At 35.3% G+C, this 26,142-nt stretch overlaps 1 protein-coding gene across 12 annotated transcripts in view; it reads right to left on the reverse strand.

Annotated features, from left to right (window-relative positions):
• Positions 1-700: 700 nt before the first annotated feature.
• Positions 701-26,142, reverse strand: part of ROBO2 (roundabout guidance receptor 2) — a 570,793-nt gene continuing 545,351 nt past the window's right edge. For 6 of the 12 annotated variants that reach the window (XM_057696195.1, XM_057696197.1, XM_057696194.1 and 3 more), the window contains 5 exons: positions 17,507-17,689; positions 15,113-15,286; positions 8,588-8,860; positions 6,361-6,561; positions 701-4,567 (listed from right to left, as the gene is read on the reverse strand). In XM_057696195.1, coding sequence (XP_057552178.1) covers positions 4,566-4,567; positions 6,361-6,561; positions 8,588-8,860; positions 15,113-15,286; positions 17,507-17,689 — 833 coding nt within the window. In that variant the 3' untranslated portion in view covers positions 701-4,565. The remainder of the gene's footprint in view (positions 4,568-6,360; positions 6,562-8,587; positions 8,861-15,112; positions 15,287-17,506; positions 17,690-26,142) is intronic. The other 6 variants (XM_057696199.1, XM_057696198.1, XM_057696205.1 and 3 more) reach the window with 4 other exon arrangements.

Consider the following 26,142-nt stretch of genomic DNA (forward strand, 5'->3'; position numbering starts at 1 on the left):
AAAAATATTTTTTAAACAAAATGTTTCAGAGTTTTTCTTTTTTTTTTCATTTTCTTGTTACTATGATTATTCATTTAAAGAACTCAAAAATTCTTTGTTTTTAGAGAGCATATGATCCTGTAATTGTATTTAGTGAAAAAGAATGAAACATTTAAGAATATTTATTTACAATAGAATAGAGAATTTTTCTTTTCTACCAAGTCCCTAGGATAACTTTTCAACATCCATTGTCTTAAAAAAATTATCATGAACTATTCTAAAGCAATTAAGAAATATCCATTTTCTTCCAATTCTCACACTTAATTATATTTAAAAAATAATGTATAAGTAATTGTGTAGCCAAGAAATGTTCTATGTACCTGAAGGCCTTTATGGGGCGGGGAAGCTCAGATCTGCAAAGTTGTGCTAATGGAATGGGATCTATAATTTCATTGTGCTGATGGAATGGGGTCTATAATTTCAAATGCTCTTAATATTCTTCATCAGTGACTTTTAATCACTACCAGAAGTCAACATCAGTTTCTATTAATCACCACCCAACCCATAACCAAGTGAGAAAATGAGATCATGCATTTGGTCACAAAATATTAATGGAGATTTCTGAAAGTGACAAATAGTCTGTTTTTGATTTGTCTACAAGCAAGTCTGTTTTACATAAATGGCTTTTTTACAAATTTGAAATGTGAATATATTTTATTTTTTTCCCAGTGAGTACACAATACACAATTCTTTGACAATACTATTAACCAATTTTATGCCAATTTCTTTTCTGATCTAACAACATCAAATGAAACATTAAGATTTTGGACGCTGTTTGGTGACTTAAACAAACTACAGTTAAAAAAAATCCATCTATAAAACAAAGTATAAAAAGTCTACCCACGGCCACAAAATCCCTTATCTTGCAACACTTTAAAGTCACAACAAATGCTTTTGAAAATTTTGAGATAAGAAAAATCAGTATATTGAATTTCATTAAAAAAAAGTATGGTGTTTCATTTGAAGTACATATCATAGAGAAGCAAAATAAAAGCAACTTCACCTCTAAGATAATGTGGAAAGACGTTGCTTTATACCAATTCTTGTCATGTAATTCTATAAATACAATGTACAGAAGCAGATGAACATATTAGTGAATGTTATGGTTCTGCATATCTTTAATACTGACACACAATCACTTTCCAGTGGAGAAGCTAGACCACAGTTTAGAGCTCATTGGTATTATGTTGTCAATGCACAATTACATAACTTTGTTGAATAGAAATTTGGAGGTGTTCTATTAAACTCATACAAACTTTCAACTTAAATCCCATTGAAGGTATATTTAAATAGCCAGAGCATTAGACTATGACATAGAACACCATTTAATGTTTTGTTACCCAGAGAAGGTCAACTTGCAATGTTTTTACTTCCCTTTGGTTACAGGGTATCTTAAATGTCAATCTTGATTTTCCTATATTCTCCATTGAACTGGATTCAAATCCTATGAAGAAATCAACTGTTTTCATGCCCCTGTACTATCCCACCTTACTTTAAATATGGCATGGGGCAGATGTGGAGAAGGGGTAGGGTGACTCTGCCTTTGTACATCGAGGCATACCTGAGTTGGGGCGCTGATTTGGCCACAGCCCCATTGCGGACCTTGCATGTTAAGAATGGAGCTGTGCTTGTGTGGGGCGTGACTGCACAGCAGTGCTGCCTGTGAGTGCAAGATAAGATTACATTCTCTCCCACCCAGACTTCCTTCTGACAGCTTATGCAGGCTTCTGTTTAGACCTTCACAAGAGTGAGCTCTGTGAATTTCCAATCACATTCATTTAATTGGCTTCAAATGAAAAAAATCATGGTATCTCTCACGCTCTTCTGATTCAAACTTACTGGAAGTTTCTTACATGTAGCAAGTTGACAAAGGCTTTTGATTTTTGGTAGTGTTCCTGAAGTCATGTAGATAGCCATAGTGTTTTTTCTTGCTTTATGTCTACGGGAGGAAGATATTTTGGGTGCAATATTAGACTGAAACCAATTAATTTAAAACTAGACTTAACAGAGAATGTGAATGATTGTAAAAGAACATTTCAAGTAACCACAAGGTCTGACAGAATCTAACCAAAACAGTTAATTTTTATGCACTGAAGATAATCAGGAGGGTATGATGCTATGCTCTCCATTGCTCCAGAAGTCACCTGCATACACATACTCTGTGGTTGAAGTCTTGGTTTATTAGTCACATACACCTGCCAGTTACCAGGGGTAAAAGTCTCTGTGTAATCTGTGTAATGAATAAAAGTTTTAGGCTAACTTGGGTTATAAATGAGCATAAAGAGGAAATAAAAACAAACACAAATTTGCTTTTAAATAGAAAGAGGTGAAGTAGGAAACAGCATACATAAAAAATTAAATTCCTCACACACTGCAGTTGTGAATGCGTATGTATTCATTCTTCACAGAAAATTCTCATTGTCCCCAGTCTCTTTGTCCCAGAGAAATCAAACTGCATTAAAATTCAGGCACTGATGGTAAAAAGATGATAAAAGGATTAATAAATGTGTCTCAGAATTCTTTTTCTCTTCGATGCAGAAATGAACTACATGGGACCAAGGAGACGTTGGTGCCCATAAAGAACATTACGTTGCTCTACTCTTGCCCGTGTGGATGCAGTCTCAGGGAATAAAAAAGATGGAAACACGTAACTAAATCCTCCCTTTGCTAAAACAATATGACACATGACTGGTGACTGAGCTGATAATCCAAGGAGTATGAATTGTCATTCAAACTGGCCCCATATTTTAGAATTGATCCTAATCATTACATTGAATATTTTTCAAAGTACCAACTACGGAACACATCATAGGAAAAACATGAGAAAGTATAACTAGAAATAGAATTTACAATTGCGTAGGCAGCACGTGGCAAAATGTCACAAGTGGGATTTAGTTTGGGAATTTTAGGAAAGTTCTACTTGACTGATTGACTGTACATGTACAGTAGCTAACATATATCTCAAAGTCATATTCATTTGGACCATACATGACTGATGTTCAGGAACTTCTTGTTCTCAAAGTCGTGAAAACAAATGAGGCAGGACACTGTTATTAATGTCCACTTACGAGGTTTGGTTTTATTTAAAAAGTGTATAAACATGCATTTTTCTTCTTTAAAATTTTTCTTTCCAATTTACTCATTCAAAATGGGTCAGACATATTTTAGTTGGTAGCCAATTTTTGAGAATGTACCATAAAATATTTATTCTGATAAATCTACTTACTGTGAACTGAACATACTCTGAGCACTGCTTTTTAAGCACTTACAATTTGGCTATACATTTGGTGGCATAACTTCACTTCTTAATCAAATACAACACAAAATTGTATATAGACTGCATTATTTTTAAAAAGTCATGAATTTAAGTGATGCAGCTCTATCCTCTAGTGTGTACTGTACATGTATTAGAAAGATGAAACAAGATATTCCACTGGAGATTTTGTATTTGGAAGCAGCCCGAGTATGTCCTAATAATAAATTACCTCTTTACTTATTTGCTAGATATTCTAGAGTTCATTTTGTTTGTTTCCTTGGGGAACTGCATATTATATTCTGACTTAATGAGTTGGAGAGATTAGTTATGGTAATTCAGAAAATGCTTTTTAAAAAAACTGTAATATAAATACAGCTCTTGTGAAACACCTTAATTTCCTTTTGCTTGTTGTAATTCTCACACGGGTCAATTCCCACGAAAGGTAAAGTTGATTCTAAATATAACTTTAATTTCCTTTTTCTTTTATAGCAAGTTTAGTACATCTTTGCTACCTGTGTATTTTAATGCCTATTCATTCTTAAGACTTCAGCTTCCTCCTTTTGACCCCTGCTTTCATCAATAGTAAAAGCCACCTTTCTGCTTTTTTTTTCTCTTTATTGACTCAGTCCCTGATGTTCAAAGAAGACTTCGCCAACACCACTGTTCCTTTGCATCTTCCTATTTCTACACCCCAACTGAAAACCCCCTAACATGATTGGTTACAACCAGCATTATCCAACCTAGCTTACAGTACAGAAACTCCCTTCACATTCAGTCTTTTTCTTCATGTCACGAGGAGTAGAGATTTGTGCTTATCACCAAATAAAATTGCAGTGCAAAATTTAAACATAACAGTTACACAATTAAAAGTTAATATATGGCACCACAGCCTATTAATTCACATATAGTACAACAGACCAATAAGAACAGACATTAATATGAACAGAGCTAAAAAGAGTGAGCTTGCATAGCAATGCACAAAAGAAATTATATACAGAGGAAAATCCTTTTCTTCCTGGAGGGCAAGCTTTGTTGTCTTTCTTTTTTATATACTCCTGACAAGAAAGAGTTAAGGTGGGTGGTGTACTTAAGAGAACACAAGTAAAATATCTGTGGGATATGTGTGGCTGTGTGTCTTTACATTGCATTTACAGTTCTTTTAATAGTACATAAATAAAGAAATTGTTCATTGCACTGTTTAGTGTCATCACTTCCATGAGTTCAGACCTGATGGTCCTTCAGAGCAGCTTTGCATGTCTCCTCTCAGTTACTCTATAAAGAGATTTGAAAAAAAATCAGAAATAAGTTTACACTTAAATTAAGTATTCTTTAGCTTGATCAGCATGACAAATCGTAAAGCAAACAGATAAAAGATGAAGATGACATTTTGGATTTTGTGAGGTTGTTAATTTAAGAAATTTTACTTATGGAAAGGGAAAGAAAAAAACACAGTAAAATCTGAAGACTTAAAATCCAAGTAGATCATTTTTGCACTTCTTATGAGTCTGTAAGTACTCCAATACTAGAGTTAAAGAAAAATCCAAGTAGTCCTGAATCAAATTAAAATTATAAACATATCTTAATTACAATCAGATTAGTAATCGACAACAGTAATGATAACTTCCATTAATAAAGAAATTCACAGTTTTTAAGAGTACTTTCACTTTTCATTATCTCACGGCAACTCTCAGTCTGTGATGTGAGCATAAGAGTAAAGCAATTTTTTAGATAAAGAAATAGAGAGGTTAGGAAGGTACTTTACTTTCTCTTCTCACATAACCAGTAAAGGCTGAGAATACTGAAACTCAGGGCTATTCCTTCAGATAAACTGAATTCAAGGAAGCAGTTGAAAATAGTCAGCAAGTATAATTTTGACATTGGGTACTGAGGTAACTTTCATGATGAAATTTACACAGCGTTCAATGCTTTTTACTGTGTGTGACATGTGACATCCTACTTTCTCTAGTATTTTATATTTGGAAAGTAGATCAGTTATATTAACTACCAATGCCAGTTCTTTATCAAAAAGAGAAATTTATTTATATATTAGTATAACCAAAGTATTACAAATTAACTAAAATCAAAGATCAACTTTTCGAGGTTGACGGCCTAAATTTTAAAAAATAAATAAATGAAGAGCAGCTAGAGGATGATGAATTCCCAAGGAGGTTCTTTAAAACTACCAATGGGCCAATATTTCCTTTTGTGCTGAGGTAAAAAAGAGAAAGAAAACTAGAAAAAGAATTATATTTAATTAATTTGTAAGTATTAATATTAATTGCCTAAATGATGCAACTTTTGTATAGAATAATTCAAACCTGAAACAGAAGAAATGTTTATTCGACTGATGTAAACAGTACTGCTCTTCGTTATGACCCAACCTGCTCAAAATCACAATTTATCTTTTTTCTCCAAGTAAGCTTTCTACAATTTTGAAATGTGTTTACTGTGGCATTGGTATTGATGGGGTTCAGGACAGGCTGTTCCAAAATACGGGACCTTGGCATAGTAAATATCTTAAGGTGAGGGAGTTTGAACAAAACAGCAGAAGCAGAAAGGTCGCTCTGACCTCTCCCACCTCATCCTGCCCTGAAGGATGATCACAAAAACTCCTATGTGACAGGTACCCCTCTGTATACTAGGAGGAAGGAAGATATTCTTGTCACCAGAGATGGGGACTTGGGGGCTGAGAAATCTGTACAAACTTTGTCCAACTAACCCTTCTCTTCTTCGTGACTGCTTCACCATGTACTCTCCCTAGCCCAAACCTCTCTGTCTTATCAAATTTTCACCCGTTTACTGTTTCTTCGTCTAAAGGATCAAAAAGCTTCCTGCTCTGGTTACGTCTCTGAGTCTTCATTCTGTTGGTAAGGCTCCCATGTTTGTGTAAAAATTCAAGAAAATGTGTATGCTTTTTTCGTATGTTAGTCTGTCTTGTCAGTTTGGTTTTCAGACCCAGTCAGAGATCCTAAGAGAGTCAAGGAAAACCTTTTTTCTCCCTTACATTATTAACCCAATCTTCTTGCTGAATCACCACAGCTTTTGAAATGTCCTAAAGCACTTACATAATTCACCTGTAAACTGTCCTTGACTATTTGAGCCCATGTATCCTATGTCAAGAAGGTCGCTGGCATTGCGCTGGTGGCTTCCTCTCAATGCCTCGGCTTTCCTAGGTCCAGTGGATCCCTTAGAAGAAGATGTTCCTGATGAGCTGTGACCACCTGGAGATGGGAAACTGGGCTTGCTGTAGGGCACCAAGTTCTCCTCTGAAAAAAAGACACAAAATGTTCACTTAAATAGCAACGTGGAGGCAAAACATTTAACTTTAAATACTAAGTTCAAGCTAGGCTATTTTATCATTTCACTCTTTATTAAAATTAAAAATAAGAGTTTAATAAGGCCTGGATATTAAAGGAATTTCCATGTACGAGCAGCATTTCCTACAATAGGAACTGAGGCAGGATTAAATTAAAAGAGATCTTGGGATAAGTATATAACGTTACATATTATTTGCAAAATTTAAATTCATTATAAAAGAGATTTGCACACAACAACCATATTGTTTAACAAAAGCATTTCTGAGAATAAATTCTGGGTTTCATGAGGCTGCAATTTAGTTTTTTCATTAAGATGGAAGGAACATGGTTTCTGTTTTAGTTTAAATTATAGCAACATTTTCTCAATCAATTTAGATAAAGAACTATATATTAGTTAATAAACTAAGCTTCTTAACTTTCTATTGCTTCTTTGGATACAAATACATTATTTGAAAAGCTGTGTATTTCCTTCAAAGAAAAAGAAACTCATTCATTTTAATCAATAATGTTCATATTCTTTTCATGTACCATCTCTCTAAAAAATAATTCATGATGTGCATTACTAAATATCTAATACTTTGGAATAACTTTTTTCTTTCTCTTTTTTCTCTCTTTCTTTCTTCCTTCCTTCCCTCCTTCCTTCCCTCCTTCTTTTCTTTCTTTCTTTCTTTCTTTCTTTCTTTCTTTCTTTCTTTCTTTCTTTCTTTCTTTCTTTCTTTCTCTTTCTTTCTCTTTCTTTTTCTTTCTCTGTCTCTCTCTTTCTCTTTCTTTCTTTCTCTTTCTTTTCTTTCTTTCTTTCTTTCTTTCTTTCTTTCTTTCTTTCTTTCTTTCTTTCTTTCTTTCTTTCTTTCTTTCTTTCTTTCTTTCTTCCTTTCTTCCTTTCTTTCCTTCTTTCTGCCCCCTCTCTTCCTCTCCACCCCTCTGCTGTTTTCTTTCTTTCTAGGCATGGGTTATTATTACTATGATTCGATGTCTAAAAAAATGCTGACTGAGTTTAGTATTTCTCTTCTTAGATAGTCTTTGATGACAAGGATCACATGATATTTCTCTCACAGCCTTAATGATGTAAGCTTCCTAAATATTCCACTAAATTTAGATACTAATATTATCATCTTCTGGCTCTTTCCTAACTATATTTTCTAAAACCTTAAGCACCAAGTTGTGACAAAATATAATTATTGAAAATGCATGAGTAGAGGACACATCCAGAAAAGACTGAGTCCGAAAGAATAAAGGAATGTGTAAGGAAACTCTTTCCATTGTGCTTGTGTGTGTGTGTGTGTGTGTGTGTCAGTGAATCCTGACATGAGATGTTCCAGAAATGCATTTCTATAATTGGCTCGACATCCCTCCACCGAAAAAAAAATCCAACCGCAAACCATACAGCTTCTTTTGTGACATTTCCAGGAAGCTTGATTTATAAACAAAAACATTTCCCATTGAAGTGTTAACAATGAACTAAACGTAATCAGTTGGAGCCAGCGCAGGCCCCAGTTTAGCCTTTTCTAAGACAAGGATTCTGTGGTTGCCTATTTATTTGCAACTTTGTTATTAATTTACTGATCTGACTGAAGTGAGTTCTCCTTTCAAAATGACTAGTTACTTCAGTCAAAATGGACAAACTGGTTGAAGGCAGAGATTTAACTGATACTGAAGATGAAATTTAGTGGTCTTAAAAGTAGTCAATACAAACATTAAAAGGCAAAAAAAAATCAAATGGCCTTCTGAGCACTACAGATGAAGCCCAGAGATCTCTTGGGCTGAAAGACCCTATGCAGAGGTTAACTTGAGGGACGACCCCACTGGACTCAGCCCTAAGGGATGTGCTGGCGAGCTCTGCTGCGAATTCCAACTTCAGTTAGTGATTCAAGGCAAATGCATTTCAGATGCCCTTAAACAACGGGCATTTCCAAAATACCTGGTAGAAAAAAAAAAGGTAAAAGTTCACACTTTCTTGGGACTGTGCGGAACACACCTGGTCCAACACCTTGTTTGTGGAGGGCTTTCCGTATGTCTTCTTGGCGTTCTGTGGAGTTTATCCATTCCTGGGTTTGTCGCTGCCACTCTAGGGACGTTTTAGCTGGACAATCCAGTGAGCTCTTTGTGTCTTCTAAGTTGGAGGCTTGCTGTCTCTCCAGAGAGCTTCCTTTTCTCTCTGTTGAGTTTTCCACGCTACCAGCATGCTGGCTCAGGCCTATCTGCTGCCTTAAACCCTGACCTGGAGGGGGATCTGGTGGTGGCGGAAGATCTAAAAATTTTGAATAATGTTTAGAATGGACTAAAATGTAATAAAAAATACAGGTTTTAATTCAAGATGAAGAAAAAACCCTTGCCCTCCTAAAGGTATCACCCATGCAAAATGAATTTGGGGGAGGAAAAGGTCAATTATTTATATCAAAAATGCACATTATTGATTTCTTTGCTATCTTTTGATCACAGTGTCTTTGAAATAAAATTGACTGGTTTTATCCAACTACTGTACATGGAGAGTGTTGTCAACTGCACACTGAGGCTGATGCTCAAGGTATAAAGGGCAGTTTATGGTTTCTCCATCTTTAATCCACTGTTCATTGCCACCTCCCCAAAGTAGAAATACCAAGACACAAAACAATGAGAATTCTAGCAGCTGTGTTACTAAAAGGCCCTGGGAAGAATAGAAGCTGCCCTGCCAATCTCCAAAGGAAATGTTGCCCTCGGGAAATTAAGAACTGTATCCCATATCATACACAGCATATGACTGCTCTTATCCGTGTATGTGGCACATTTAGCAACAGTCAAAGGGTTAAGCTAACGATTATTAAATGCAATTAACATTCTGCCTGACAACCAATTCTGGCTGTTCGTTTCATGAGTTAGCTAATGAGTTACAACTAATATATTACAATCTTCCAATGAATTAATTTTAATAAGTAATAACCAATGTTCAGAGTTTAGATAGAATATGCTTCATGGTGCTGGAGTAGACAATGCATCATGAAAATTTGAGATGTAGCGGAATAGATAATTTTTCACAAAAGCTCTTCACATTAAATATCAGATATGAAACACTTAAAAGTTCAAATACCCAGCTAACTTTTCATTTTTCTTTTATTAGCTTTTCAGACCATGACACTTTTATATTCTGAACATCTTCAATTGTGAAGCCATAGTCCCTTCTTTCATATTTCTTTAAGTATTATAGATTATATAATTCATACTATTATACTCGTCCTGAAATTACTTTGTTGAAGATTTTGAAATATTCTAAATATTCTAACATCCTTTTGGATTATTTTCTTCTCATTTTTCTGGAATGCTGTTGTAAATGTTTTTGTTCATCCTTTGAGTATCAGTAATTATATTATTTGTTCACAAAGATCAAAGATCATGGACAATATACACACATATCATTAACAGAGGATACTGTATATAACATAGGTAATTATTTCCCATGTCATTTTAGTAATGGTGCACTTGTTTCTAATAATATTGTTCGTGAAATTTAAACGGGGAAAGTGTAAACTTCTTGTGTACAGAAGACAGTTTCCTTAAGGAAGGCTACTAAGTTGCTCCTTTTAAAGACTTTCTTAAGAAGCTTAATACTCTATTTTATGAGCAAAATAATATTGTCCTCCAGTGAATTGACAGTGAAAACCTCCTCAGTATCTGCTTGGGGAGTTCCCACGTTGGAGCAGCACTCCAAGTTCTTATGTATGTCCTCCTGTTAGGTTATGAATTACTAATTATTGAAGGGAACAGGGTTTCTATCTGGGAGAATAAAGCTGCAATTGGAACATTTCTTCCAAAATGAAGAGCTAATCCAATATCGAGAGATCTGTTTGTTGAATAATCCACCAGTGAGTTTGGTGTTTCCTTTATACTCAATACTGGCTTCCTTCAGTTTGTATTATCATAAATGCAAATTAATTATTTCATTTGGGTTATTGGAGTTGTCTGCCAGTTGAGGGGAAATTATCATATTTGCTTCTAAAATAACATATCTTGTCATTGATTTTTATTCTCCATCAGAGCAGCCTAATTTTAAAATGGCCAAAATGGCATCTGCTTATGCTAGCTAGAATTCTGATTACTATTTAATTTAACCTGAAATTATACGGCTACATATAAAGTAATATCCTTGGAGTTTGTATAGTCTAAGAAGAAAGAACATTGAAAGCACATTGAAATAAACAAACTGGAAAAAAGATGAGATTAAGAATGGCTGTGGAAAAAATAAAAGTATGTAATCAAATATGTTTACTTAAATTAAATTTATTATTCATTTCTCTGCTGATTCATTTCAACTAAATCAATTCACTAAAGAGTCTCACTGGCCTACTGAGGATTTGCTATTGTCAGGCACACAACAGCCCAATGATATATGTGCCATTCTTATACTCTTTTTTTAGGTAAGAAAAAAAAGGCATAAAGAAATCAAGAATCTCCAGCCTGGGCCTCTCCTTCTGTAAACTCCAGACTCATCTAACTATATCCATACTGGAGAATTCAGCTCTGAGGTTTAGAAAGCATCTCAAATTTCACACATGAAAACTGAGCTCTAGATCTTCCTCCATAAAACATGCTTCCTCTCTAATTCCTCATCTTGATTACTACAAGTTGGCCATACTTTGGAGTAATCTTTGGCTTCCCTGCTTTATAGACTTTATTAATATCATTAACAAACGCTGTGAGCTCTACCTCCAAACTATATTCAGAATTCAACCTTTCTCATTGCTTCCCCCGATTCTAGCTTGGCATGAACCTCTAGCATCTATTCCCTACATCACTTCTATAATTCCCCATGGGGTTTCCGTGATTCCACATAGAAGCCCGTTCAGTCTATTTCAACATAACACCTAGAATGACTTTTTTTAAAAAATAAAAAACATAAGGAAAATCCTATCACTCCTCTGCCTTAAAGACACACACACACACACCCATACACACACACACACACCCCATCAGTGGTTTCCCACTCAAAGTAAAGAGCCAATGTCCTTATAGAAGCTTAAAGGTCCTACAGAACATGGTTGTCTCGTACTTGTCTGACTTCATATTCTATTTTGTTTCTCTCTCTGCTTCAGTCACACCGCTCTTCTTCCTTTTTATCAAATACTGCAGGATTCCACTTGCTGTTCTCATTTCCTGGAATAACTTTTCCTCAGACTGTTCTTTCCCTTATAATCTTCCAGTCTTTTCTCAAAGGTCATCGTCTTGGTAAGGCCTTCCCTGAACACTCTACTTTAAAAATATCTCCCCCCACCTCTAGATTTCTCAACTTCCTTCCTAAGTTTTTTTTGCCTCCATGACACCTCCATCTTCTAGACTTTTCTTTTTCACTTCTATATTTACGTTGGCCTTTACCTTCTCTCACTAGAATGTAAGCTACAGGAGGACAGGGAGTTTTGTCTGTATGGTTCCCGTTGTGCCTGTTACTTGGTATGAACTTAATAAATATTTGCATGAATAGACTAATGAATAAAGAATTTCCTCAATGGTCAAAGCTAGTCTATGGCAGAGCTGGGAAAGAGCTCTTTCTGTGAATAGATAGTAGGATGAGGGGAGAACAGGCTGGAAGGAGATAATTTAGGGAAAAACGGTTGACAGAGAACTACCTCTCTGCCTCCTTTGTTCAGCATTAGTCAATGTACTAACTTTAAAGGTTATTCTTCGGCTTATGCAAATGGAATAGATGATTTGGACTGAACAATGTATGCTCAGGTGAGACTTTATCCAAGGGAGAAGAACACTCCTTAATGTGTATGACTTTTTGTATAGTCTTTGAGATAGAGACCGATATTTTCTACCATTCCCAATTCCCCTTATTGTACACAAGGTAAGATTACTTTCCCGTTCCAGTAGTTAGCATGATGTCATGTGACAGAGTTCTTGCCAGTGAAGAGGAGTGACAGGTACCACTTGCAGGACTAGTCCTAGAACCTCCCAAATGATCACTTACATTCTGTCTTCCCTCACTCAGAAACCATCAAGGTCCCATCTTGGAAATAACAGTGTCTCAATATTTAAGAAGCATACATCTTTACACTACAACTTAGAGGAGAGCCACACGATCTTTATAAATCACTGTGTCCATGAGAAATAAGCTCTTACTGTGCTAAGGCACTGAAGGGATAGGAGCTGTTTGGTATAGCAGCTAGCGATAATTACCCTGATTAATATACAACACTCTTGTAAAAGCTATAATGCAAAAATTTTAGTGTAAAACGTTTATACATTAAGTGCTACTAAACAGCAACCTTCCCAAAAAGAACAGTTTGATTTTACATACAAATGTTATAAATTTATTACTGATGCATGGAGTCATACCATATAAAAGCTATGACATATACATCTGCAGCAAAATAACAGCGTTCTTAAGGGTAATCTGTAGGGCGCTCTCCCAAATAAATGTCCTTGTATCATAACTAAAATGTCTTTGGATCAAACACTTGGAAAGACATGTGAGCCAAAATTTGCTTTGTAATATCACTACTTTCAGAATGTATCTACTAATAACACATAATCCATAACCTGTTTTGGAATGCTGGTACACTTGAAATGTTAGGGACCTATTCGTTTCTTAGAAATATAAGCAATACATTGATTATGCTTTAAACTAGGAGGTAGCTTGCTTTCACCAGACATTCTGAAGAAAGATTGCAAGGAAAGTGTTTCAGAAAGAAAGAAAAGAGCCCTTTATTTTGTTGATTTATATTTTATGTCTTCCACATATTCTGGATATGATCTTCAAACATTTCGGAAAAGCCACACACATATACACACACACACACACACACACAACATATAGTCCCTGGATTTTTTCCTCTCTCCATGTGATTCATAGCAGGAAAATGACACAAAATTATTAATGCTGAGAATTTGTAACTAGCATATCAGTGAGAGTGGTAGTCCTTTTTATTTAGAGGGAACAAGATCAACACTATAGACTGCTTCAAGTGCTCAACTAATCTTCAGATCATCTGAGGCAGAAAGGAGGTGGTAAGCATTTGTGCTCACCACAGGATATCCACTTATACAGAGAATCAAAATCTTGATTGTACCCTTACCCTCACATTCCACTGAAACACTTCCCTATGAAAACAAAGTAAGCAGGAAAGACAAGTAAACCTGAAGGCTTTTAGACCAAGTTATTTTTGGCTTTTAAAGTCTTCTTAGCATTATAAAATGACAAGTGAAAGCACAACAGTGGTGGCCAGCTAAAGACCTACCCCCAAACCAAGAAAGAACAAATGCTTCTTTTCCACCTAAGCCTCATTCTGTCCTAAATGATAAGTCTACGAGACTGAGATCAGTGCCAAGAACTCGGTCATAGCTTCTCAAAGCTGACTGCACATTAGATTCTCCCATGGAGCTTTAAAAATACTCATGACTGGTTTTCACCCCAGAACAATTCAATCAGAAGCTCCAGGGTAGATTTTAAGACTTCCCCAGATGATTCTGATGTGCAGCCTGGCTAGGTTCATCCTCTTGATGTTTAGTAGTACTCTCTCAGGAAAAAGTGTCTATGCTTGCAGGAGATAGTGCAGAGAAGCGGGAAGAAATTTACCAGTGGGTCTGACATTATACTGGGCTCTTTACATATATCATTTTACATATTCCTTAGGATAAAACTACAGTATAAATACTTTTGTTCCTTATATTCAATAAATACTTTTATTACTTATATTCAGTTGAATACAGAGCTGAAGAACTACTCATTATTGAACAAAGATATCTTCCAATAATATTGGGTTTCCTGAAACTAGCAGTATTTAAGCAAATACTCAAAGACTGGATGCTATACATAAATGAAAGAACTGAAATAAATCAGCAAGCTATGGCCGATGAGCCCAATTAAGCCATTGCCTGTTTTGTCAATAAAGTTTTATTGGAAATCAGTCATACCCATTCATTTACTTTTCTCGATAGATGCACAGACACTACCATGGTAGTGTTGAGTAGTCTTGAAAGAGAATGGCTGGCTCGCTAAAGCCAAAAATATTTACTATCTGGACTTTTCAGAAACAGTTTACTGACCTATCAACTAGATGATCTATAGCATATTTTTAGCCCTGGAATTCATGAAACTAAAAAATTACCAAATTGGAAATCACTTCATGGTCTGTTTCAAAAGTGAAATGCCATCTAATATATCAATTCAATTTCCAAAATGACCCAACAACATGGCAGCTGCATACACTACTTATGTCTTCTTCCCTAATCTTAAGATGTTCACTAAAAAGCACGAATGGAAAACGCCAGAATAGCAGAAAAATCAACACTTCAAAGCAGTATGGCATATATTTCTTGGAGCTGGATTAGGTAGAAATAATTCCAGATTGTTTAAAAAAAAAAAAAAAAACAAGAGGGTGTTTTATTGAAACAAGACTACATTGCCAGGTGTTCAGCCTGATTATGTAACGAGGCGATGCCTAATCTACCACAGCGTCTTTAATCTAAGTTAACGACTGCACAAAGCGTGCCTCTTCAGTTAGGAGATGAGAGAAGGAAGCACACCTACCATCTGTCATTCCTTCCCTTCGGTGAGGCAATGCTGGTTGTGGGTCCACTCGCCCTCCCTTATGCTTTTTAGTGGGCCGAGGCCTCTGACTTTGACTCAGGGCTGCACTGGTGTTACTGTCAGTAGAAAATGGGCTGGTTGGTCGAGGTCTTTGAGAGGAGGTAAAGGCTTTGCCTAAAAAGTAAACAAAGGGAACGAGATATAGAATGTTATTATGAGACACTGATTCTGTCTTGTATTTCTGCTCTAAGACTAACCTCTAAACCTGCCTGGAGATGCCATTTGAAGATATAAAATACTGATGCATCTCCTTAGAAAAAAATATGCCCTGCTGCATTTATCTTGTCCAATTTTTATAACCAACATACTACTCATTGAAAAAATTCGAACAAATGCATATAAAACAAATCCACCAACCAAAACCTAAATATTCCCTCATTATATTTTTATTTAACCTTGACAATCTTAGAGATATTTTCATAGGTATAGGCTAATTCATGCAGCTTTTACGCCTTAAAATTAAAGAAGCTATTTCTGAAGTGAATTATGTACTATCTTTTTTTTTTTAATCAAATTTCACCCTTGGAATCTTACAAACTCTCTTTGAGCACACAAAAATGTCCTGCAGTAACTACATTTGAAATTTTACATGAAAGGTCTGCTCAGACACATATGTTAAATTGACCTTACCACCCCTACACATACACAGTGAATTCTACCTCTTTTAGCAGAAACTCAATAGTGTAGCGTATAGGACAGATAGCAGGTTAAAATCACCTTGTATATCCAAAGTGCAATAGGTGTTTTCTGATGAATAGTATTGTATCTGAGCAGACTCCAAATTCTCATCGAAAAATGAAATGTGCTATGTCCTTTTCTTGTAGGTTAGTGTATATATGTAGGGAAATATATTCTTGTAAAAGGTTAGCTAAGAAATTTTCAACATCTTCCCATTTTAATAACATGTTTATTATTGTATGAGAGGGTTAGTTAATGTACATATATTTATTCTCTTGTGTATGTTTTCATTTCATTCAAAATTATTGTATGTAGTTACATTTTAAGTCAATGTGACATGATATTGCTTAATGCTTTATTAGCTATTAGCATACATGCAAGAAATGTACTTATGCCTTCTAATTTATTAGTTTCCTTGCACTTTCTCACTGTTCTGCTTATAGCTATGCCACAAAAAGCACTCAGGCAACATAAAGTTTCTGACTTATGTCTTATAAAAAGCAAGAAAATTCAAATAACTGTTATATTACAACATATCTTAGTTCAGATGCTATATGAAAAATAAACCTCTGCAATGCTTGGAAAATCTTCTTTACTTTGAAGATACCTATGCATACTCAAAAGAAACAGTATAACTTTATATGATGGTATAATTCAAAGAATTTTTCCAAGATTCTTTTTTATAACCTGAAAGTTTAGTGAAGGGTCAAAGTCATTTATCTTTACTTTATCTGAATACTATTAAGATTTCAAAAACGCATTTAGCATTTCATTAGTTTGTTTTGTAAGGTAGTTCAGTTAAATTCATATATCAGAGCTTTTTTCTATGTGCATTTAAGGGGTACACATAGTCATATAATAGGATCATGGCAAAGTTTTGTTCAGTAAAATAATGATTACAGAATTATTGATCTATGAATAGAGTGAATCCCACTTTATTTTTGAGTTAATGATCAGAAACCTGGAAAATTACATAATTGGTCTCATATTATTATTTATTATTTTCAGAAACCAAAATTAGATTGTGCTAAAGACCAATGCACAAGTAGTTATCATTTCATTCAACTTGCAAATGCAGTGGGTATATTTTTAATTAGCATCCTTTAAAACAAATAATAAATTATTGGATTAAAATCTTAACAGCCAAACAACTACTAAGACCATCAGCCATTTGAACTGTTAGACTGACAGCCTCAGACCCATTCACCCCATGCTGAGAAAGCCTTCCCAGAAAATGCATTTGCAGAAAGAAATGGGGCAAAGGAAAGTAATGGAGATAAAAGCTGAATAATTTTAATCACTGGGTACGTTATTGATTGTGTGAGATTTTTGCAAAGTGTGAGTTATTGAAAATTTAATGGCAATCTTAGTTGCTGTTTTGCTGTAATATAAGAAGGAAGCACATTCCAATCAATCAGCAGAGCTGTGAAGGGAAAGGGGAATAAAGGATGGTAGGTGGTGAGTGGGAGCTTATTCTTGGCTCTGCAAAGGGAGCATCAGAAGAGTTCTGGTAACTGAGCATCCAAACTGTGTTCATGCACATTAAAGAAAGCCCTGCAGTCAGACTCACAGGGGAGAAAGAACAGGAGATAATTAGCTCAGTGTCCAAGGAGAAGATTCTCGCATGCAAAGAGTGTTGACGCAGAGTCTACCAACCTGTTCTTGTAAGGCTGGTTCCCTCCAGCCTAAAACCAGCTTTATCTGCTGCTGCCACCACTGCTTGTGCAAAACTGCCGCTGGCAAAGATGGAGCCCTCTGAGGAGCTACCTACACTAGCTCTATGACTAGAAAAGTTAGGATCCTCATCAGATGCAGAGCCCCATCCATTTACCATTGAACCTAAAAACAAATGTAGTCGTCTAGTGAGTTGTGTATACTGGACAGCTCGTCTGCTTGTACACACTATACTAAGGAGCAAGTAGGCGGCCTCCACTCCTCACTCTTCCTTGAGGTAATTCTGGTTTCATCAAGACTTCTTTAGCCATGTGCAAGCATCGTCCACGTTTTTTTTTTACACATTTCTAGTGCAGAAGAATTAGGCTCAGTTAAAGCCTGTATCCGTTTGCAACACATGAGCAAAACATGTCTTGTATGATTCCATTCTTACATTGTTTAAATTGTTACACAGTTATTTTTTTAAAAGAGAATTGCTATGTATATCTTAAGGCTTAGAATTCGGAGAGAAACACCTCCATTGAAATAAATTATAGTGTACTTAAAGTCAACTTATCAAGAACTCAGTTGAACAAATAGTGTGAATATATTTTTAATTCAAGGCAGCTAGTGATCATTTGCATGAAATCTACACTTGCATCCTTCAGAAGGGCTAGAATTATCCCAAGGTTTTAAGATAAAAGTTAAATTACTCAGGAAGAAACAAACACTAATAATAAAAAGTATATAAATAATAGAGCAAACAGAATATAATGAAATGAAAAGTTCTATTTTTTCAAAGCTCAGTATGATTTCATTTTTAAATTATTTTAAGAACTCCAGTTTTGTCTTTAATACTAACCTTTATTTTAGAAAATTAATCATTGTAAAGAATATCACTGATATTAATATGAATTTTTCTGCAAAGTGCAACATGGCAATAGAGGAAAAGAATCATAGTTTTATGTGTAAAGAGCTGCAAAATATGATGTTACTGAGAAATAATACTTATTCTTAACTTTTAGTAAGTCATTTATACTCAACTTTTTTTCTTAGACCAAAGCACACTGAGACCTCAGTCAATTACTTAATACAACTAATATTACAATATTTATTTAGGTTGATGCACCATTAACGTATGACACAATAAAAATACCAAGTGTTGCTTGTCCCAAATTTTTAAAAAGAGATGCACAAAGTATTTATAGGAAGCTAATTTAATATTTCTAAATAAAACAAACACATATTCACATAAACGAGACTAAATTTAAGTGCCATAGATTTTTTCCCCTTTTCTCCAGTACTTAAGGGATGACAGTAGAGTTAGCAGTGTTGCCATGATAAAGTATCTGTACTTTTAGTTGAGGTGCCAGGATACAATAACACGGGTTCATGCACTTTCAAGACAGAGAAAACAGAAACCGGAGGGGTTAGAAAGATCAGAGAAGTTAAAAGGGTGTTAAGTGTAGCAGAGAAAGATGGAGTTTTGATTCTATTTGCCAAAAGCACAGAGATGAACTTTTTACTTTCCAAACAAATTCCCTTGACACAGGCCACTGCAAGGAAGCCAAGATAACACCAGCAACTGAGCCTCCTCTAAGAGAACCATTTCTGAGTTAATAATCACAAGTCAAGGACCAACAGCCCAAAATGAAAGGAGAAATGATGCAATCAGCTTTGCAATATAATGCTACAGTAGATAAGAAAAAATCAAAACGATTCAGCCAGTGATCACAAAAGAGCATGAAACCCTAGAACTGAGGATAATTTGGAAACATGGGAAAGCTCAGCCTTGGCCCCTCCTATGTCCTGTTTTCTGTATTTCTAAATGTCTTCTGAACATCTGCAAATACATCCATGCCAATTATCTGAAACTCACTCTCCAAACAAGCATCTCCTTTTTTTACATCCCCAGTTTCTTTCCTAAGCTCCTCCTGATTTCCTTCGGGTCCCTTCTGTCTTCCTCACTGCCACATGAATTACTTTTTCTGAAACATTTATCACATAATTCTATTTTTCCATTCAGAGCCTTACCTAGTTCGCCAATACAGCTAGACACTGAACGAGCTCTCTGAGATCTTTCAACACGTAGCGCAGCCTATCTTTCCAGTCCCATTCCCTCCAATAGTGTGCAGTGCAGTCCTGTTGCCTCACCTACACAGCATTTCCTCTCATTCCTCTGACACACTTCTAGACTGTTAGCAACTCTAGTGACCACCGCCAGCCTTTAAAGTCCAAATCAATATCATCTCTTTTATCACCCAGATTCCACTTCATCTTCAACCCTGTCTTAGAATCAATCTCTCTACCTTCTGTGGTTTGCAAATAGTATTCATACAGTAGCATATCCGATCTCTACAGACTAGAGTTTGTTGCATATATATGTTTCCTCTTCCAGACACTGGAACTCTGGAGACTAGGAACTATTTATTACTCATTTTAATACCTCATGTACAGGGACACTGTACAGCAAAAATTTAATAAACGCTGGCATAATGAATTAAATGTCTTCGATATTTTCATTATTCAGTATAAATTCTGTATGTGATTCTATGCCATGTGTAATTTCCTAGCAACAGCCGTACTTTAGTTGCAGAAAGAACATACTCATAATAACTCCCAGAAAACTTATTAAATAAGGACTATAAGGTCCGTCAACTCTTGTTGATTACTTGGACAATGGGGAAAGCAGTGATGTAATTAGTCCTTCATATGAGGATTTCCACATACAAATCTGCCAATTTGTAAACAAATCAACTAATTTCTGCCTTTAGGTCTTTGCTCTGACTTTATCTCAATCATTAATGCTCCTTACCATGCCCTCAGAAATTCCAGTTATCCATGAAGTTTTTCCCTGATGCTTTTGTCCCTTCCCTGGGAAGAGAGGGTAACATATGACATGGCTGCCAGTGGGTGTTGGTCAATATAGAAAGAGATTCTCTTTTTCACTGCTCTCCGTAAGAGCAAAGAAACTAGACAGGTGACTTCAGAGTTGAAGAGATGTGTGTCATAGAGGTTTGCCCAGGTGGGCAGTAGGAAACCTCATCACCCCAAGCTAAAGAGGGGTAAATGCCCTCAGTTAGTATAGTTGAGTTTGCCTTCAAAATAGAGAGCAAGAAGGAAACAAATAAACAGAAGGAAAAAAATTTTCTTTCCCTCTTTGTTCCTCTGTCATTACCTTTGACAACCCGTTTTCTCTATTTGAGATATAGAGTACTTATGATATATGGAATGGGTACATTTGCGGGAAATATTTTTAAAGAAAACTGGCAAGAACCATGAATAAAAAAGTATTATATTAAATGTCTTCCCATATTGTAAAATTGTTAAAATGTATTTAATGATTGCTGATTTCACCTCTCTGTGGCTACCATTCTTTCTTTTTCTTTAAATCTAAACAGCAAGGATTATCTGAAGATTTATGTAAACTATTACAAGAAAAAAAAAAAGACAATGATTATAAGACAAGGAAAACATTGATTCATTAAACAGAAAGTAAGCCATTTTTGTGATAATTGGTTTTCTTTCATGTAAGTATAACCATGAAAGCTGGAATGAACACTAGGTAAAACAGTGAAGGTAGAGATTCTTCACAAATTACAAGCAATCCATACCAATTTGATATATTATAGCCCCAAACATAATCAATACATATTTAAACATTTAATGAAAAATGAATTTGTGTCACATAGCCAGATTTATTTGTGTTTGCATCTTCCATCTTTCCAAATTTCTCAGGTTTAAAAATTGCTGAAAGGCCAAAAAAATCTCAAATTTATTCAAGCTGTTAAAGAAGAACTGCACATAGGACATTAAGTTGTTGCTCAAATGTTACTGAGCAGTAAAATACCATGATAAAGTGGCATCTTGCTGTGTCTCCATTACATCTGCGGCACTAAAATTAATTTATGATCAGTCATCAATTCATTTACATGTCGTTTTATGCTAAATCCTTCCTTGCTGATAGATGCTCATCCTTAGACGCATTAAGCTAGAGTAAAGTGTATGCTTTATAATATGACCCTGCTAATTGTTGCATTACCATTTTTATGAGATACAAAAACTGGCTATCCCCCATTTTTTCAGCCAATATGTAATCCAGGAACTCTTCCTATTAAGTGCAATCTGTCTATCTGTTAAATAAAATCTTCAGCTCTAAGTGTCTTTGGACAAATCAATCCAAATATTGACCTCTGCCTAGATGTTGAAAAACTTGTCTGATATTTAGAAGTTCTTTCACTCAAACATATTGAATATGCAACAATTCACCTACATTCCTCAGAGAGAAAGGAATGTGTAGTACAGACAGAAAGCAAAATAAGAAATTAAAAAATCTCTTCCTTGGGACCTATGACACCTGCCAATTTGTTTTACTCAGACAAAAATTGAATATATGATATTCCGCTTTTATCTGTTAAATTTTGAAGTGGTATTTAATGTCTTTTTAAATACATCAGAGCTGTGGAGGATGTCTAAGAAAATTAATGATTTTTAGCATTACCTCTGAAATTTCCCTATTACGAAAATATTTTACTTGAGTTTTTACAACAAAAGCGAGGGGTCAGGTCATGCTTTTAAGTGGCCAATTCTTTAAAAGCTGTGTGGTCGAGTAGCATGGGGAGACTGCCAGGTTTTATTGTTTTCAAAATAATCTGCTTTTGGACTTCCAGCAAAAACCTCCGAAGATATAAAATACGGAAAATATAGAACCCCGATTTCTTTTCAACCAGGGTGTTTATCTGGGGTCCAGCAGTCAAGGAAACTTTTATTCGTTTCACTTCACAGCACTCACTCTCACGTTTTGTGATCTCTGAGGCAGTTAGAATCTTGGCTCCATGTTCAGGACAGTTTTCTCCTGCCCTCTCTCCTACTGCCTTCTGTTTCTTTTTTCCTGTGGTGGAGTCATTAAGTACAGGAAACACTCACCCCTGACTCCCACCATGGCAGTCAAGGAAAAAAGTATTAACGGCTTCCCCCATCCTGTTACCCGTAAGTGGTGGGCTTGGCATTTATAAAGAAATATTACAAGCATATTCCTGAAGACTGAAACCATCCTGTATGTTTACTTTCTAGACAAAAAAAGCATGTGATGTGCTGTAATCAAAACATTTCTGTACTTTGTTACGACCAAATGGGTTTAAACTGTAAGTATAAATTAAAATACAATTATAAAAATGTGATTCCTTACAAAAAGTGCTGATAAAGTTGACTTTTGTTAGCATGAGTCACTAGAACTGAATATAGAACTAAATATGAGAAAAACAAATAATAAAATTACATCTAAAACTTAATATTTTTGATCTTGATGTGTATAGGGGGTAAAAACTAATGTTTCCCGAGATAAAATATGTTGTATTTGTATAAATATATATTTATTCATATATGTATACATACACACAGAGAGAAAGGGAGAGAGAAGAACAGACCAGGAAATCATTTTCTTCTTAAACATGCTAAGTCCGAAGATTTGAAAACAGTTGAGCATTTCCAGAGCAAGGAGCATGATAATTTGTCTTTAGAGTAAGGCTGACTGATTTTGAACATTCTTCTCCCACTTATTAGGTGGGCAATCTTAAAAAAGTCTTTATACCCCTCTGTGCCTCAATCTCCTTATCTATAAAATGAGGATAAAAATAGGGTTGTGACAATTAAATGAGTTAATGTATGTTAAAACTTTAGACCAGGGATCAGCAAACTTTTTCTATAAAGTGCCAGATACTAAATATTTTAGGCTCTGTTGTCTCTGTCATATATTTTTTTCTTTTTGTTTCTTGTTTTCAAAATAATCTGCTTTTGGACTTCCAGCAAAAACCTCCGAAGATATAAAATACGGAAAATATAGAACCCCGATTTCTTTTCAACCAGGGTGTTTATCTGGGGTCCAGCAGTCAAGGAAACTTTTATTCGTTTCACTTCACAGCACTCACTCTCACGTTTTGTGATCTCTGAGGCAGTTAGAATCTTGGCTCCATGTTCAGGACAGTTTTCTCCTGCCCTCTCTCCTACTGCCTTCTGTTTCTTTTTTCCTGTGGTGGAGTCATTAAGTACAGGAAACACTCACCCCTGACTCCCACCATGGCAGTCAAGGAAAAAAGTATTAACGGCTTCCCCCATCCTGTTACCCGTAAGTGGTGGGCTTGGCATTTATAAAGAAATATTACAAGCATATTCCTGAAGACTGAAACCATCCTGTATGTTTACTTTCTAGACAAAAAAAGCATGTGATGTGCTGTAATCAAAACATTTCTGTACTTTGTTACGACCAAATGGGTTTAAACTGTAAGTATAAATTAAAATACAATTATAAAAATGTGATTCCTTACAAAAAGTGCTGATAAAGTTGACTTTTGTTAGCATGAGTCACTAGAACTGAATATAGAACTAAATATGAGAAAAACAAATAATAAAATTACATCTAAAACTTAATATTTTTGATCTTGATGTGTATAGGGGGTAAAAACTAATGTTTCCCGAGATAAAATATGTTGTATTTGTATAAATATATATTTATTCATATATGTATACATACACACAGAGAGAAAGGGAGAGAGAAGAACAGACCAGGAAATCATTTTCTTCTTAAACATGCTAAGTCCGAAGATTTGAAAACAGTTGAGCATTTCCAGAGCAAGGAGCATGATAATTTGTCTTTAGAGTAAGGCTGACTGATTTTGAACATTCTTCTCCCACTTATTAGGTGGGCAATCTTAAAAAAGTCTTTATACCCCTCTGTGCCTCAATCTCCTTATCTATAAAATGAGGATAAAAATAGGGTTGTGACAATTAAATGAGTTAATGTATGTTAAAACTTTAGACCAGGGATCAGCAAACTTTTTCTATAAAGTGCCAGATACTAAATATTTTAGGCTCTGTTGTCTCTGTCATATATTTTTTTCTTTTTGTTTCTTGTTTTCTTACAACCCTTTCAAAATGTAGGACGCATTCTCAGCTCACGAAGCCACTCATACAAAAACAGGCAACTGTTTAGAAGAGCGCCTTGAATGTACTTAGGGCTGCATATGTCCAAGCTGTTGCTGCTGCCATTATTACCATTATTATCAAATCTAAATTCCTAGCCAAGTTGTGGGAAGGAAGAGACTTCCAAAAAACATTTGTCGTGGAAATAAATAAATAACAGGTTTTCAGACACATTTCTCATTCTTGACTCTTATGGACTGAATGCTGATGTCCCCCTAAAATTCATACACTGAAGTCCTAACTGGTAGTGTTCTGGCATTTTGAGGTGGAGCCTTTGGGAGGTAGTTAGGTTTAGAAGAGGTCATGAGGGTGAGGGCATCATGGTGGGATTAGGGACCTAATAAAAACAGACCAGAGAGCTTGCTCTCCCTCTCTGCCACGTGAGGACACAGCAAGAAGATGGCTCTCTGCAAGCCAGGAAGAGGGCTCTCACCAGGAACCCAATCTGCCCGCACCTTGACCTTGGACTTTCCAGCTTTCCAATGTTTGTTGTTTAAGCCACCTAGTCTGTGATATCTTGTTATAACAACCCAAGCAGATGTAGAATTACTGGTATTTTCCTCTCTTCTTGGTCTTTTCCATTCATGAACCACTGTTTCAAAAATTTTAAAGTTCCTCATAAATTACTTAGTTGTTAAGAAAATATCTGAAAATAATATACTTATTTCCCTTACAAACATAGGCTGTGTACCTTGTTAACTGCTGATATTCCTTAATGTGGTAGCTGTTGGAAAGTAACATATTTCAGAAGTAAAATTCTAAGTAATTTTACATACAGGCTTACTAGCCCATCTCTGCATTATCACTGGATTTTCATTCTGGTTGGCTTTAGAGTTTCAAGGATTGGAACATAACCGTTAGTTCTATCTCATAAAAAATGGTCATTAGTTTCATGAAAATAAAAATAGAGAATTCAGATGAAAGTAATGACTAATTTACTCACACCACACACAAATTTAGAATTCAAAGTAATTTGCAGTACAATCAGTAACCTCTCTGTGGGCACTTACCATCTGAAACACATAAAAAGCCAATGGAAATAGTCTCTGTTTTATTGCCCACCTCATTTAGCACCATTAAACTAGCCTTGAGTGTCTGAAGAAAACATAAACATGTTAGAGCAATATTCATTAGCATGTTGATTTCTACAGCATTTGGTCCGTACACACATTCATCTCAAGGCCATCCCCATGTACACATACACGCATGCGCACATGCTCTACTATACTCACAATCCTATTATACTCATATACACACTCCCACATACACTCCCCCACACACATACTTTACACATAATCACAAACCCTATCTATACTTTCACTCTTCTGTACACACACTCCCTACACACACATCCTTTTTTTGGAAAAAATATATTTACTTTTATTTTTAACTTATATTTACTTAAATTACACTTACACCCTAGAAAGAAAATTAAATCTTTGATCACACCTTCCCCACAAAGTTATTGTAAAGCCAAAAAAAAAAAAGAAAAAAAGAAAGAAAGAAAACAGTTTCCTACTTGGCTACTTTGGTGTAGACTGCAACTTCTTTTACTAAGGAGAGAGATTATTCTTAGGATAGATTCATTGTGGAATACACACCTAAACATCTTGAGGTTTTTATATATGGCAGTAATTAAGCAAGAGAATTTACATAGGAAA

Source organism: Hippopotamus amphibius, chromosome 10, assembly GCF_030028045.1.
Source record: "Hippopotamus amphibius kiboko isolate mHipAmp2 chromosome 10, mHipAmp2.hap2, whole genome shotgun sequence".
In the NCBI taxonomy this organism is placed as follows: Eukaryota; Metazoa; Chordata; class Mammalia; order Artiodactyla; family Hippopotamidae; genus Hippopotamus; species Hippopotamus amphibius.